The sequence below is a fragment of the Halichoerus grypus genome, chromosome 15 (assembly GCF_964656455.1).
Source record: "Halichoerus grypus chromosome 15, mHalGry1.hap1.1, whole genome shotgun sequence".
Classification (NCBI taxonomy): domain Eukaryota; kingdom Metazoa; phylum Chordata; class Mammalia; order Carnivora; family Phocidae; genus Halichoerus; species Halichoerus grypus.
This window is the reverse complement of record NC_135726.1, coordinates 57,865,128-57,880,899: the sequence shown is the minus strand read 5'-3', so window position 1 is coordinate 57,880,899 and position 15,772 is coordinate 57,865,128. Positions and strand designations below refer to the sequence as shown.

General features: G+C 61.7%; 1 protein-coding gene across 2 annotated transcripts; it reads right to left on the bottom strand.

Moving 5' to 3' along the window:
- Positions 1 to 882: 882 nt before the first annotated feature.
- Positions 883 to 13,145, bottom strand: EPS8L1 (EPS8 signaling adaptor L1). 2 transcript variants are annotated; one of them, XM_036108801.2, is made up of 20 exons: positions 13,069 to 13,145; positions 11,936 to 11,991; positions 10,463 to 10,503; positions 9,876 to 9,934; positions 9,217 to 9,378; positions 8,533 to 8,682; positions 7,903 to 7,985; positions 7,146 to 7,404; positions 6,744 to 6,870; positions 5,920 to 6,008; positions 5,752 to 5,826; positions 5,490 to 5,638; positions 4,796 to 4,937; positions 4,662 to 4,690; positions 2,621 to 2,747; positions 2,400 to 2,531; positions 2,133 to 2,238; positions 1,788 to 1,962; positions 1,305 to 1,437; positions 883 to 1,224 (listed from the first exon to the last, which is right to left on the bottom strand). In XM_036108801.2, exons 2-20 carry the CDS (start codon positions 11,950 to 11,952, stop codon positions 1,138 to 1,140), a joined length of 2,142 nt encoding a protein of 713 aa, XP_035964694.2. In that variant the 5' UTR covers positions 11,953 to 11,991; positions 13,069 to 13,145; the 3' UTR covers positions 883 to 1,137. The 2 variants fall into 2 exon arrangements, with proteins under 2 accessions (XP_035964694.2, XP_077919912.1); XM_078063786.1 differs by lacking the exon at positions 13,069 to 13,145 and adding an exon at positions 12,942 to 12,959.
- Positions 13,146 to 15,772: the final 2,627 nt, after the last annotated feature.

The window sequence follows — 15,772 nt, the reverse complement described above, 5'->3', positions numbered from 1 at the left end:
GGGGGGCAGAGAGGGACAGAATCAGAGCTCCTGCATGCCCAGGGCTGGGTCTCATCTCGTCTGATTTTGGAGGGCATCGTGGAGGGGGGGTGCTTAGGTAGAAGGTAGCAGGAACTGGGAGTGGGGAGGCTTGGCAGTGGGCATCCTGGGGACAGGGAAGGGGTCACCGGACGAGAGGAAAGGGCTGTCTTCCTAAAGCTGGGGGAGCAGCCAGTCTGAATGAGTCTGGGATCCAGAGAAAACCCATATTAAACCACCCGTGCTAGTTGTCTGGACAATGGGAAGAGTTACCAACAGCAAAGAGGACGAGGAGCTGGCTGCTCTTGAGGTGGGCAGCCTCTGGTTAGGCTGTGACCTCCCCGGAGAACAGTGGCCAGGAAGCCTGTGGCACATTCAGGAGGCAGCCCCTTCTTTGTGGCTGGGCCCCTGGCAGGTGGTAGGGGACAAAGGGAAATGGATGCTGGGAGGTGAGTGCAGGCTTCCCCCAAGGGGGTATTTGAGCTGCAGCAGGAAGGCTAACTGGCAGTTCACCAGGCAGGAAACCACTGTTCCAGCCAGCGGAAAACATGCACAACCCCAGTGGTTGAGGGGGCTTGGGGGTGTTTGGAGAAGGGCAGGACCAGAGTGCGTGGGGTGGGGTAGGGACCAAACCTCTCAGGGCCTTAAACACTAGGCTCTGGGGCGAGGGGGGCCTTGAGGAGCCAGGGAAGGAGCGTGGGTGTTCAGAAGATCTCTCTCGAGTGGACTGGAGGATGGCCTGCTGGCCCAGAGGGGAAGAGGAAGCCCGAGAAAGAAACCAAAAAAGGTAGGGACACGTAGGTGGGTGAGGGGCAGGTCGCTGGGCCCCTGGTGGCCCGGTAGAGAAGGGACAGCAGCTGACAATGCCTGCTAAGAGGAGGCTGTTTATAGACTGGGTGGCGTATCACAATGCACAGGGCACGCGAGTGTGGCCCCCTTCCCTCCCACTCACGGCCAGTCCGCTCACGCAGGAGACTCCACGGGGATGGGGGGAGACCAGAGCCGGAACAGGTCCGGAGCCTTCGCAAGGGCTCGACTTCCGTGGGGCTGGGGGCAGTCTGCAGACTCCGTTCTCCCATGGGGCTGCCTCGAAACTTCGAGCAGAGCAGCCGGGGATGGTCAGATAACCTCTGTTTCCAGGTTGCCTTCCACCTTCTTCTTCTGCTTCTCCATCACCGCGTCCAGCTCTGACACTTTCTCTTTGTCCTGGAGGGCCGGGTGGAAGTCAGAAGCCTGGCCTCCGAGCCCTGGCTGCCCTCCCCGGCCCGGGACGAGCGTCGGCTCACCTCCAGCAGCGCGCGCTGCACCGTGACCTGGCTGTACACGCGTGTCCCCTCCTCCGGGCTCACGGCTCGCAGCTCCTCCTTCTGCAGCGAGAAGAGCTGCGCGCCGGTCAGCACGCCCAACGCGTCCACGGTCCTGAGCGAGCAGTGGGGTGGGAGGAGCGGTCAGGCCCCCCAGCCAATCACAGCTTCGGCCCCGGAGCCCCCGCCAGTCACATCCCTGCTGCCAAACCGTTTGTCCAATCACAGCAGCATCCCTCCCCCGCCCCCCGTCAGTGCTCCACAGGAGGAGGCGGGGCGTGCGCCCAGATTTCCAACCGAGGCCGGAGTTCCCTGGCCACTCCAATCCCAACCTGGACAAACGTGCCAATCGTGCAACCAGACAGACCCTCGCTTCAGGCCAATCCCGGTTCCCCAGGGTCCAATCAGAACGCGCCCCCTCCTGCGTCCCCATCTCAGGGTCGCCAGCCGGCCACAGGCACTCACCCAGCGCTAAATCCCTTCGCCTGCAGCCAGGCGCGGACCTCGGCCGTGTCCGAGTGCGGGCTGAGCTGTAGCTCCGGGGCGCGGGGAGCCGGGGCTGCGCGGCTGGGGCCTGAGCGGCCCTGGGCTAAGCGCGCCTGCAGCTCCTCGTTGACACACAGCATCTGGGAGAATTTCTCTGCAGGCGGAAAACCGGGAGGGAGCGTGGATTCAGGATGAAGGGGCCGGGGCCAGAGAGGAGAAGAGTTCCACCGTCCTCATGATGGGTCGGAAGTCTGTTGACTCTCTTTGAGCCTTGGTTCCCCTGACTGGAAAGCAAGGCTAAGAGCGGCTCCCCCCAGCACTCACCCTTCTCTCTGGGGTCCAAGTTGAGGTTATCACCACTGTCCCAGTGGGGCCGAGACAAGGTAGGAGCTGGGGCCGGCGCTGGTGGGTGAGGGGGAGTGCTGTCCTCCTAGAGAGGGGAGTCAGAAGACTGAGTCCCAGCCCCTCCACCTTCCAGAGGTCAATTTCTGAGCCCCCCCCCCCCCCCCGCTACCTCCTCTGCCAATGCCCTTGGCACCTGATCCTCACACCCCTCCTTCCCTTAAGACCCAGGAGTCTGCCCTGGCTCACCAGGCTGCGGGAAGGGCTTTGGCTGCAGCTTCCTTGGGGCCGCGGGTGGGGTGTTAGGATATTATAGGGCACATATCCTTCCTGCCCTTGCTGGTCCCGAACCTTCCACCACTTGCGCCTGTCATCCAGGACCTGAGGGAGGTAGGAGAGGAGGGGTCACAGCCTGTGTCTGCAGCTAGGGCTGGGCCCACTGCAGCCCCTTGGCCCTCCACCCCTCTAACCTCCAACACATCCTGCTGCTTGACTGACAGCTCACTGCTGTTGCGGGCCTGGAAGTCATAATTACACAGGACCCACTTCCCTTCCGGCTCCAGCTGGGGCTCAGCCTCTGGCTCTGAGTCTTGGTGACTGTGGAGAAGAATGAGGGTTGGGGATAAGGAGGTAGCCAGTCTCACTGCCCTGGGCAGTAGGGTATTGGTGTGAGCTGGGGTTAGAGCCAAGCAGGGGTCAAGGCAGGGGGCCTGGTTAATACTGTTAATAGAGACTTGAAATTGGAATAACACCTTGAATGCATTTTGTTCCTTGTGTACCAGGCACCGTGCTTTAAGCAATGATAGGAGTACTAACATCACCTCCATTTTACAGGTGAGAACATTAAGGCTCAGAGAAAATCACTTGCTCCCTATCACACAGCTAGAAACAGCTGCTGTTTATTGAGCATCTACTGTGCACTAGGCTCACACTTACGAGAACCCAGAGTTACAACACAACGGTTAACTTACGCTTAACTTCTAGCGCACGGACTAGGTGTCAGGCCCTGTTCAAAAACTTACATGTATTGGCTGATCTGGGTTTTGACCCACCCGTTGGTCTAACCATGAATTTGGACTCCCCTCCCCACTCCCATCCTTTCCTCCCCCACTCGCGACCCTATTATTTTCTGTTTTACGGGTGTGGGAATGGAAGAACAGGGAGATCGAGAGGCACGATGGTGTCATGTTCACAGAGCAAGAAAGAGGCATTGGCCAGACTGAGACCCAGGCAGCTGGCCCCAGAGTCCGTGTCCTGAGTAATGCTGGTCGACCGCATGGGCCGCTGGGTGAACCTGAGCTCTCCCGTGGTGGCTCTGAACGGCTTGCCTGTAGAACCTCCTAGATTTCTAACTCCTCCAAGAAGGGATGATTTTCCTTTTTTCTGCAAAGAACTGGAGGCTCAGACGAGGGAAGTTAAAAGCAAGGGTGCCAAGCCCAAGTTTCAGAAGCATGGGGAGTGGGTGAAGTTCTGCAAGACCAGGCAGCTGGGGTTGGGGGGGCGGAAGCGAGATGTTGGCTCTGATCCCCCCGGTAAGAGGGGCCTCAGCCCGGATCAGGCCTACCTGTGCAAAGGAGAGGGGGGGTCTTCAGGGCCGCGGCGCCCCCTGTGTGGGGCTGGCAGCTCCCAGCACGCTGTCCCTGCTGAGACTCTGCCGGGGCCCTCACCCAGACCCCCCTTCTGCTCCAGCTTTGCTGCTTTGTTTTCTTCTTATCCCACGAAGCTTCCCCCACATCTGCCCTCGACTTGCTCAAGGACCCTAGCATCCTGGCTTCTCCATGCCCCTTCTGTGCCCCCACTGCTTTTTGGAGTCATGAACTCAGACCCCCAGCTCTTTCCTCCCCCAGAGACCCAGGAGTCCAGGTCTGAAACCTTACTTTCTCCAATCTTTTAACCTTTGAAGGCTCTCTATAGGACATTCAGTGGGAACAGAGCCAACTGCTTTAGAGCCTTGGGAAAGGGAGGGTCCAGCCTCCCAGTTGTTACCTCTTTCAGGGGCCCAGAAATACTACCACTTCCTAACTTTCCCAGAAACTTGCCCCATGGCTCCTGAAGGCCCAGGTCTTCTCTGGGTCTCCAAGGCCCCAAGCACCAGACTTGAGCTCTTCTTCAAAACCCAAATGCCCAATCCCCCCAGTCTCTTCCAACACCTGGGGCTCTGTCCTCTTAGGGACCCAGACAGGGAGCTTCCCTGGCCCTGGGTAATCGAACTGCCTTCTCCCAGCCTCTCAGACTTTACCCACTCCCAGCCCCCTCCTCCCTCACACCCTGGAATCCGGGCCTCCTCCCTTGGACCCCTTAGTCTGGGCCCCGCCCCCTCCCCCTCCCTCCCACTCCCTCCCTTCTCCCTCCCTCTCCCAGCCCCGGCCCTCCCTCGTCACCACCTCACCCACCTGTGAAGAGCCGGGGAGACAAGGAAAGACAGAAAAAAGGGGGTGGAGTCAGTGCCAGGAGCCCCCAGGACGCACCCCTCCTCGACCCCACCTGTTCCACCTTGGGGCCGACACTCACCCATTGACAGCGACCTGGGGGGCACTTTGCTGGGGAGAGGAGAGCAGCAGCTCAGACAGGGCCAGACTTCGGGGTCCCCGCCCCACTGTGTCACCTGGGGGAGTGTGTGGCTCCCCGCGGAGCTTTAGCCTCACCTGCTGGCGCCGCCGCTCATGCTGCAGCTGTCTGTCTACTGGGTCCTCGCAGGCGCGGCCGTGCGGGTCGGTGGCGGGGGGCTCCCAGCCGCTGGAGAACTCAGGGCTGTATGGGGATCCCTCCTCTGGGGGCAGCTCCAGCCTGCGGCCAAGGGGCTGAGGCTTCAGGGATCCTGGTCTGGCCCCGAGCCCTATTACTAACTTCACTAAGGTTTTCCCCATCCTGCAGACTAGGCGCTGTCCGAGCTCTCCTAACTTCTCCGCTTTTTTGCCAAGGCCCGCCCCCCGCATCTAAGCTCCACCCCCGACATCAACTGTACTTGCAAATACACTGATTTCACTCTAATGCTGCGTCCGGCCTCTCAGTCTCCCCTCGGATTCTACACACATCCCACCTCGTCCCCTAAGTCCGGCTCTGCTCTCACCCCCCCGCAGGCTCGCTGCCTCCAAGCGCAGACTGCACCCCTTTCCCAAACCTACAGGCCAGTCCTTTCCCGGGCCCCACCCCTCTCCTCTAGGACCCGCCTTTGTTGTTGGAGTTGGGAGTTCTGGTTCGGTCTGAAACCTCTCCTCGCCACGAAAGTCTGCCCTTTCCTCCAGTCGGGTCCCAGCCCTTCAGCCTCCAGCTGAGCCCAGCATCCCAGCCTCTAAGTCACTGCGCCCCTGCCTCCCAGCCCCCCCACCCCTGCCTCACCCTGGGCGGGTCCATGAGTCCCCCAGCGAGGTCCAGAGCGCATTCTCACGTGGGGTGAGGTTGTCCCGCAACAGTGCTACGGCCTCGGACGTCAGGTGCGGCCGCCGCACTTCACTTGCAAATTGGGGGCCGCCCGACGAGTCCACGACCTGCCAGGGGCGCAGGAGTGAGCGGACACGCCCTCAACCCTTCCCCCCCAAAGTCGAACCCCGATTCCTCCTGCTGCAGGGGGGACCGGAGGGCCGAGGGAGGGGGCGCTCACCAGTTGCAGAGGTCCGAAGAGGAAGTGCAGCAGCTCTGGGGACGAGGGGTTGGCGATGTTGCCGCTCAGCCGGGCCTGCGGAACGGGGGAGGTGCCCAGGTCAGCGCACGGGCGGTCAGGCTCGCCAGCCCCCTGCCCCACGAAGGCCCGGGCGGGACGCGGTCTCACCAGCAGGCTGAAGGCGTACTTGATTTTCTGAAGCACGTCTGTGTACTCGGCCTCTGAGGGCGGCTTGGCCCGCAGTGTCAGGAGACCCTCTGCAGGTGGGGGAGGCAGGTGGGGTGCCGTGTGTGTGTGTGTGTGTGGGGGGGGGGAGGGCAGAGGCAGGTGCGGCGCGGGGGGGGGCAGGTGAGGTGCGGTGCGGGGAGGCAGGTGAGGTGAGGTGCGGTGCGGGGGGGGGGCAGGTGAGGTGCGGTGCGGGGAGCAGGTGAGGTGAGGTGCGGGGGGGCAGGTGAGGGGAGGCAGGTGAGGTGAGGTGCGGGGGGGCAGGTGAGGTGAGGTGCGGGGGGGCAGGTGAGGTGAGGTGCGGGGGGCAGGTGAGGTGAGGTGCGGGGGGGCAGGTGAGGTGCGGAGAGGCAGGTGAGGTGCGGTGCGGGGAGCAGGTGAGGTGAGGTGCGGGGGGGCAGGTGAGGTGAGGGGAGGCAGGTGAGGTGAGGTGCGGGGGGGCAGGTGAGGTGAGGTGCGGGAGGGCAGGTGAGGTGAGGTGCGGGGGGGGCAGGTGAGGTGAGGTGCGGGGGGGGCAGGTGAGGTGAGGTGCGGGGGGCAGGTGAGGTGAGGTGCGGTGTTGGAGGGGGAGGCAGGTGCGGTGCGGTGTTGGGGGGGTGGTAGGTGCGGTGCGGTGCGCACCGACCAGGACACAAGAGAGCACCAGTCAGATCCCCAGTGATGGGGAGTCACACCTAGCGGGGGGGGTGCGTGGGGAGACCCTAGGGAGAGGGAAGATATTTGGGAGTGACTAGAGGCTCAGGATCCCACTCGGAGGCGCCCCTCACCCCCAGCCGTCCGGCGCCGGGTCCTGCGGCCGCGCTCCCGATGCTCCAACACGCGGGCCGCCTCTGCAGACTTCTGCAGCCTCCACACGAAACTCTCCACGTCTTCGAACACGTGGTTCAGGATGTCCTGGGGGACAGAGCAGGGGAGGCAGGGGGCGCAGGGGGCGCAGGGGACTCAGGGGTGTGGAGTCATTACCCCAAAGCCCTCAGGCCCAGGGCCCTGACATCCTCCCAGGCCATGCCCCGCCCTCTGCTGCCTGGCCCTGTCCTCATATTCCAGTCACCGCCGGCCACACCCCCAGGTGTCTGACCCCCCCCCCCCAACAAAGCCCCATTCCCCGGAGCCAGGACTCCCTCCCCACAGCCGGTCCCACCTCCAGGCCCTAGCCCCGCCCCACTCACCACGTCCCGCTCGGCCTGCAGACTGGCCAGGTCTGGACCGCCGGGGCCCGGATCCGGGGAGGCCGGGTCAGCACTGCCTGCGGTCTGAGCCTGGCCGGGCCTCTGCGACTCTTCCGCCGCTTCCGGGATGGGCTCCGCCTGGGATCGCCCGCGGCTGACGCCCACCGTGCTGATGACGGCGCGGACCGACGGGCGGCGCTGCAGAGGAGGGGTCTCGGCCACCGGCGAGGGGCGGCGCTGCAGCTCTTCCTGCGTGGCCCTGCGGAGGCACAAGGGGAAGCAGCCTGGGTGCGCCTGGCGATAGGGCAGGGGACAAGTCGGGCTTCAAACGGAGACACTGTGGCCCAGCTGAGTCAAACCTGGGGCAGGGAGAAATCGGAGATATGGGGAAGGGGAGCGCCTCTCCAGAGGGAAACGGAGGCCTGAGGGAGGAGAAACCGAGGACCAGAATTAGGAAAAGTCGTCTTGGAGAGCGGGCGCACTTCTCTGGGTGCTACGGCAGGAATCAAACCAGGCTTTGTTTGACTGACTTCAAAACTCGTGCTGTTCTAGGCTAGGGGCATCGCTCATTTGTCGGAAAGGGGGACCGAGGCGTGGGGGGAGGGGAAGAAACGGGGAGGGGAAGAGACGGGGGCGCCGCGGGGGGGAGACCGAGGCGCCGGGGGGTTGGGGGGGAGACCGAGGCGCCGGAGCTGGCCTCCCAGAAACACGGCCCCGCATCCTCTCTTGTCCCCCGCTTCCAGCCCAGCACCCTTACCTGAGCGCCGCGGGCCTGCGCTCCCCGCGGCCGGACCGGTAGTCGTGCAGAGCCCCCTGGACGTCCTCTCGGATCAGCTCCGCCTGCCAATCATGCCGTCAGGCCCCCACCCCACCTACTGCTTGCCCCAGCCACGGTCCAAAGGATCGATTCCTTGGCTGGGCGCCAGACCCTCCCCCCCAAGTCAGCACTCACGCACACGGTGCCCCATGCACATCCACGCTCCGAACTCACGCCCTCACCCCACCTCTGCCCGCGCCCTAGGCTTCTTCCCCAACCCCGGACACCGGGTCCTGGTGTTTCCTCGCCCCCTAGACCATACCCGCCTCTAGTGCTGGCTGCTCCCAGACCCTGTCTCCCCTGTGCTGTCATGTTCTGTCCGGGCCCTTAGCCTCGGTCTCCATTCCGCCCTCACGTTCTACCTCGACCGGGTGCAACCTGTCCTCAAAACCCCCTCCATTCCAGAACTTCTTTCCAGGCCACGCCCCCTCCGCGGGCCCTGACCCCGCCTCTGCCCAGGCCACGCCCCACCCCTAGAGGCCCCGCCCCGTCGGTGCACCAGCCCCGCCCCCGGAATCCACAGGGTCCCAGCCCCGTCCCAGGTGGCTCCCCCTGAGCGGGCCCACTCACCCCGAGACGCAAGCCCTGGAAGAAGTGCACGTCCGGCTGCGTGCGCTCGGGCTCCTGGCACACGAGCAGCAGCAGCGAGCGGCTCCGGCCTGGGAGCAGCACCACGTCGCAGCGCACGATGGCGCCCAGCGGGTACGACTCCAGCTCCTCCTGCGGGGCGGGACGGCGGGTAGACTGAGGCCCAAGCCGAGGGGACTAAATGGCGACAGCCGTGCCAGGGGGCACACCGACACTGCACGGGCAGCCCTGCGAGGCCAGGGGATTACGGGGTCGGCGCCCGCAGCCCTGCGAGCCCGGGGGGTCGGGGATGGCAGCCCTGCGAGCCCGGGGGGGTCAGGGATGGCAGCCCTGCGAGCCCGGGGGGTCGGGGATGGCAGCCCTGCGAGCCCGGGGGGGTCGGGGATGGCAGCCCTGCGAGCCCGGGGGGGGTCAGGGATGGCAGCCCTGCGAGCCCGGGGGGTCGGCGCCGGCAGCCCTGCAGGCCCGGGGGGGTCAGGGATGGCAGCCCCGTGTAATGGAGGAGACTAAGGACGCCCACAAGAGGAGTGGAGATGTCTTGCGAAAGTTCTCAAAGGAAGGACATGCAGGGGCCAAGATTCACACTCAGACGTCCCTAGGGTCAAGCTCTCTGTGCCTTTCCCCACTCAGGCCAGCCGCTCCTGCCCCCCACGTGTCCCCTGGCACCTTGGAGATGGGGTCAAGCAGCGTGACATGGTCCGGAGACACACGCAGCAGCATCTCTTGGGCCCAGATGCGGCCCTGGCTGTCCATGACGGCCAGCTTCCGCGAGGCGTCCTCCACGGTGTGCACGCCATCCTCTTCGCCCAGGCAGAACGTCACCAGGTGCTGGCAGGGGGCGTGGAGAAAGCAGGGAGTCCCAAGATGATGCCGGCTGGGCTCGCACCAGCCTGCCAGCCGGAGACTAAACACGCCTCCTCCAGGAAGCCTTCCCTATCAGGGGCTCCACCTGCTTTCATGGGAGTGACTGGCCTCCCAACACCACTGGAAGCTCCTTGGAGCACTGGTTCTGTCTAGTCGCTTCTAAGCACCTCTGCTTCTGTTAGAGCACCAGGCACACTTGGACCCGTGCTCACACAGGTTTACTAACGTTTGTCCCTGTGGCCTGACAGTCCAGCACAAGGGCCGCTCTAAAACATGGCAGATTCAAGTGGAACTGACTTCCTGTGCCGAATACCCACTTCCGAGGGGAGGCAGAAGCAGCCCATCTTGCATATGAGCAAACTCAGTTTCCCAGTTTCTTTCTGCTTTCAACATCTCCATCTTTCCAGGCCTGCCTTTCCTCCCAGCAAGCCTCCCTGGGACAACGCAGACCCCAGACTCACATTGACTGGATACTGGGAAACATCTGCCATAACCACAGTGGAGTAACGCTTCCTCTGCTCTGTGGGGGAGAAGGAGAATAAACCCAGAAGACTCAGCCCCTCCTGCCTCAGACCCAGGAGTCCAGGAGTCCAGGACCCCCAGCCCCTCCTCCTCCTCCTCCCTCAGACCCAGGAGTCCAGGCCCCCAGCCCCTCCTCCCTCAGACCCAGGAGTCCAGGCCCCCAGCCCCCTCCTCCCTCAGACCCACGAGTCCAGACCCCCAGCCCCCTCCTCCCTCAGACCCATGAGTCCAGACCCCCAGCCCCTCCTCCCTCACACACTGGAGTCCAGGACCCCAGCCCCTCCTCCTCCCTCAGACCCTGGAGTCCAGGACCCCAGCCCCTCCTCCCTCAGACCCTGGAGTCCAGGCCCCCAGCCCCTCCTCCTCCCTCAGACCCTGGAGTCCAGGCCCCCAGCCCCTCCTCCCTCAGACCCACGAGTCCAGGCCCCCAGCCCCTCCTCCTCCCTCAGACCCTGGAGTCCAGGCCTCCAGCCCCTCCTCCCTCAGACCTAGTTTCAGCCTGGGGTTTTCTTGTTCCCAAACTCACCATAGATTGACTTGGCACTTGGTTTGGGGGCAGCTTCTGGGCTGGTTAAGGAAAAGAGAGAGAGAGGGGCCATGGGAACTGGGAGATCACGGGGGCTTTGAATGCCAAGCAGAGCAGCAAAGACTTCATTGTGAGGGCAGTTGGGAACCATGGAGGGTTCTGAGCAGGGGAGGGCAGGGCCAGAGCTGGACTTTCCCACAGGTAAGGCAGTGTGGTACCAGGTGGTGGAGAGTGTGGTCTCAGCTGTCGTACAGACCTGGCTTGGAATCCCCTGTCAATACTGCCTTGCCATAAGACCCTGGATAGGAGACTTAATCTCTCGTGCCTCAATTTCCCTTTCTGTGAGATAGGGGTTATTAATCCGATAGCCTCTGTCTGGTAGAGCTATTGGATTCACTGACAGTGGAGGGGGTTCACAGCCTCAGTAAATTAAATTTCAGTCCTACAGTGTGAACGGTAGCGCACAGTATGTGCTCAGTAAAGGGGGGGGGGTTTACACCAGCATTAGTATTTGGGGTAGACAGACTTATCTTCCCCTCCTACTCCCACAGGCCAGGCTCTTCCCAGCCAAATCCTTCTCTATCTCCTGCCCCTGGCCTCTCCCTGGCCTCTCCTTCTAAGTCACCTTCTCCAAGAAGAATTCCACAGAAATGACAGAAACTCAGAGCTCAGGTGGGATGAGGGACAAGAAACACTTTCAGTCAAACCTCTGCTCCTTGTCCTCCTCCTGCCTGTCAGATCTCTGCACAATTTGATTACCCCTGTGCTGGACAGTTCACTACCTTATATCTTCAATGCAGCTATTCCCATGGGCCTCCCTTTGTTCTTCTCGCTGCTCACTCCAGGAGGCTTGAACTTTATTAGAAACAGCCCAGGGGCTCCTGGGTGGCACAGGTGGTTAAGCGTTGGACTCTTGGTTTCAGCTCAGGTCATGATCTCAGGCTCCTGAAATCTAGTCCCACACTGGGCTCCGTGCTCAGCATGGAGTCGGCTGAAGACACTCTTGCCCTCTCCCTCTGCCCTTTCCCCCACACCCCCGTGTTCTCTCTCTTTCTCTCTGAAATAAATCTTAAAGAAAAAAAAAAAGCCCAGATTTGCCTGCAAAGGGTCAATGTCTAATAATAAGCTAACAACAGCAGAAGCAGAAGAGAGTACCTGCTCTTGGTCAGATTCTCTGCTAAGTCCTATACCTTCATTACCCTGTCAAGCTCTCAGAATTGTCCTTGTTTCCCAGAGGAGGAACTCAGGCTTGGTTCTTTGGCCAGGGTCACACCGCTCCTGAGTGAGCGTCCGGAGATGAACCCAGGTGTGTCTGCTCTGGGGCAGTAGCTCAAACCCAGGCTGGGCAGGGAAGGAGGCAGTGTAGGCATCCTTCTCAGAGTCCAAGCCTGGGCTGCTGTAAATGCCCCCTGGGGGTGTGGGCAAGAGGGTGGCAGAGGGGGCTGGGCAGCCTGGGGAGCAGGGGCCACTTACCCTGTGGTGGTGCTCATGGTGTGGAGAATGGGGAGCTCCTGCCACCTGGAGGTGCCCTAGGGGCCAGCAGAGAGTGAGGGCCTGATCTGGCCTGTGGTACCTAGGACTTTGGCCCCAGCCCCTCCTCCCTCAGACCCATGAGTCCAGACCCCCAGCCCCTCCTCCCTCAGACCCAGGAGTCCAGACCCCCAGCCCCTCCTCCCTCAGACCCAGGAATCCAGGCCCCCAGCCCCTCCTCCCTCAGACCCAGGAGTCCAGACCCCCAGCCCCTCCTCCCTCAGACCCACGAGTCCAGACCCCCAGCCCCTCCTCCCTCAGACCCAGGAGTCCAGACCCCCAGCCCCTTCCTCCCTCAGACCCAGGAGTCCAGGCCCCCAGCCCCTCCTCCCTCAGACCCAGGAGTCCGGGCCCCCAGCCCCTCCTCCTCCCTCAGACCCAGGAGTCCAGGCCCCAGTCCCTCCTCCTCCTCCCTCAGACCCAGGAGTCCAGACCCCAGCCCCCTCCTCCCTCAGACCCAGGAGTCCAGACCCCAGCCCCCTCCTCCCTCAGACCCAGGAGTCCAGACCCCAGCCCCCTCCTCCCTCAGACTCAGGAGTCCAGACCCCCAGCCCCTCCTCCTCCTCCCTCAGACCCAGGAGTCCAGGCCCCCAGCCCCTCCCCCTCCTCCCTCAGACCCAGGAGTCCAGGCCCCCAGCCTCTCCCCCTCCTCCCTCAGACCCAGGAGTCCAGGCCCCGAGCCCCTCCTTCACACCTTGTACTCTGCCCCCCAAATTTTTCAGGGATCCAGGCATTTGGCTCCCTAATCTATGTGTATCTTATTTTGCTTCCTCTTTCCAGTGATCCTGTCTCCCAGCCTCATCTCCTCAGGGGCCCAGGAGTTCCAGCTCAGAGCTTCTGGACCCTAAGAACCAAAGGGTCTTGACTCCAAGTCCCCTCAGAGAACCATTCATCCAATTCCTCAGCCACTTAGGACCTCAGGCTTTCAGGCCAATCTCCCAGCCCTTACCTCCTCAGGACTCAAGGGTTCAGGTCTGCCAGCCTTCCTGGCGTCTGGACCCAAGAGTCCTAGCCCCCTGCTCCTGCTCCCCAGGAGTCCCGACCTCCAGCCCTCCCTGGCTAGGCCCCCTCCTCACCTGCCCGGCAGGCTCGGTCTGCTGCGAGAGGCCCCGCTCTCTGCTGTCCCCTGGGTTCCAAATGCCGGCCCCTCCTTCCTGCTCCCTGCCGGGCCACCCCGCCTCCGCATACCTGAGCACTCACCTGGCACAGCCCAGCAGCAGTGGCCCCTGGGCGGGGCTGGCAGGGACACCAGGGTTGGGGTGGGGGAGCCAGGAACTGTGACTGTCTCTGTTCTAACAGCACTAGCTCAAGGACAGCAAGTCATTCGATGTCATACTTGGTCATAAAACCAAAAGCTCAGCCTCAAATACCCTCTTCCAATTGCCCTTATACCTCCGGGAGGTCAGAGGTTTGACTCGCACCTGTTTACAGTTCAAGAGGGGGTCGTCAATGTGGGAGGGGTGGCATTTGAACCCGGGGCTGCCTTTCTGTCCCCGGGGCCAGCCTCTGTCCCTGCCCGGTGCCCACCTCCTGTGTATGGTTCCTGCCTCCCCCTGCCTCTTCCTCTGGAACCCCCCCCCAGTAACCCCCTCCAATCATGGTAACTGAGACTCAGAGCCCCACACAGCTCCAAGTACTTCTCAAATGTTAACGAGCTCCTCCGGCTTGAAATCTCCTTTCCAGAACTTCTTGTGTCCCATGACCCTTGCCGACCACATTATCTGCACCATTTCTTCCCAAAACCCAGTGAGGTGAGGTTGGGGGTCTCCATTTCACAGATGAAGAAACTGAGCCCCATCTGGGTGAAGATGCTTGCCGGAGGTTACACCTGCAGGGAGTGGGTGAGAACAGCGGACGCCAGAGCTCGACCTCAGAGAGCAGGAGGGGCGGGCATGCCCCCTTTTAGCCTTTCGCTTTATCAATGATCCCCACCTAGTTCCTGACATCATCCGCTCACACCTGACCTTGCAGAGCCTCCTAGCTGGCCCCAGCTCCTCTCCACCTCCATCACCCCCTTCCAGCACACCTCTTCCTTGTTGCTCCGTCCTGCCTCAGGGCCTTTGCACTTGCTGTGCCCTCTGCCTGGAATGCTTATTCCCTCAGATATCCTCATGGAGTGTTCCCTCACCCCCTTCAGGTCTTTGCTGGAATGTCACCTTCTCAGAGAGACCTGGCTGACCACTCTATTTAACATTGCAGCTCCTCTTACCCTCCTGTTCCTCGTGGTCTCTCCCGGCTCCCTAATTAATTTTTCTCCAGAGTGTCTACCATCTTCTAACATACTGTATTACCTGATCACTTTGATTATTTTATGTGTCCCCCATTAGAGTGTAAGCCTCATGAGGACAATAACTTCTGTGCGTTCAGCCCTGCACTCCATCTGCCGCTCTTTGGAGTAGCGTCTAGCACATGGCAAGTGCTGCAGGGATACTTGCTTTTGGTGCATTTGTATGTATTATGCTCCATTGTTTTGTTCAGCACACGTTGACCCCACAGTCTATGCTGAGTGAGGCTGGAAACCAGAGAATGCACCCCTTTGTCCTGGGCTGACGGGGATGAAAGAATAGAGGGGAAGAGAGACAATCATATGGTGTGGTGTGATGGCAGAGAGCCCAGGTGGGTGTGGGTTCGGGTTCTGACTTAACACCTAATGTGGGTGTGCTTCTGTCTTCTGAGTACACTGTGTGTGTGTGTGTGCATACACGTATATATGTCTCATCCTCACAACATCCTGTGAAATGGGTTCCACTATCCCCCTTTTACACATGAGGAAGGGGAGACACACACGTTAAGGAATTTGTCTACAATCACACGGCTCATCCATGGTGGGGATGGTTGAACCCAGGCCATACAACTTAGACCCTGCATCCTTTGGTGCTACCCTATGCGGCCACCTCGTGACTCTGCCCCTTTCTAGCTGTGTGACCCTAGGCAAATCACTTAACCTCTCTGTGCCCCAGTCCCCCAACTGTAAAATGGGATCGAAATATTGGGAGGATTAAATGAGGTTACGGAGAGCTCTCAGCAGCGTCCCTGGCAAAGGGAGATGATAGGTTGAGTGTTTGCAACGGCAGAGATGGTGGCCTTTCTTTCCCTGTCTGCTGTGATGGGGACGCAAAGGGCACTGCGGAAGCCCAGAGGAGGCCGTTAAGAGGTCAGGGCAGGCTTCCTGGAGGAGGAGGGGCAGCCTGAGCGGAACCTGATGGGCGAGTTTGGCAGCCCGAGGTGGCCTGGAGGATGAGGGAGGAGTGTTGCCGGCCACGGAAGTGCCTGAGCGGTGGAGGGGAGGGCCGGCTGGCCACCGCATGTGCTCTCCGGGGAGCTGCAGGGAGAGGCAGGAGGGTCTTGTGTTCCTCTCTCTCTAACTGCTGTCACTCTGGGCTCCTGTCACATCCAAGTCACAAGTACTGTCTGAGCTTGGCCCTGCCTGGGTTGGGGTCTGCAGAGAGGAGCAGACCCCTTACCCTCTGAGAGGCAGGCGGACTGGGACTGGTGCCCACTGGCGCAGAAGACAGAGGTTCAGAGTGGGGAGGCCACTAGCCCAAGGTCACAGTGGCCCTGGACCGGTGATACAAATGCAGATCTGATTGGGGACAGGTCCTTTCTTCATGTGCAAATGGAGAAAATTGTCCTCATATAGGCATTCCATGGGAGTCAGGGGCCGGACTCCCCGTCTGAGGGAGGAGGAGATGGGGGTCTGGACTCCTGGGTCTGAGGGAGGAGGGGCTGGGGACTTGGACTCCTGGGTCTGAGGGAGGAGGGGCTGGGGGCCTGGACTCC

Coding starts and splice junctions, on each gene's coding strand:
- EPS8L1 (XM_036108801.2), bottom strand. Junction 9,379..9,875: donor TTTCCCAGTATCCAGTCAAT/GTGAGTCTGGGG, acceptor GCCCCCTGCCAG/CACCTGGTGACGTTCTGCCT. Junction 2,532..2,620: donor AGCAGCAGGATGTGTTGGAG/GTTAGAGGGGTG, acceptor TACCTCCCTCAG/GTCCTGGATGACAGGCGCAA.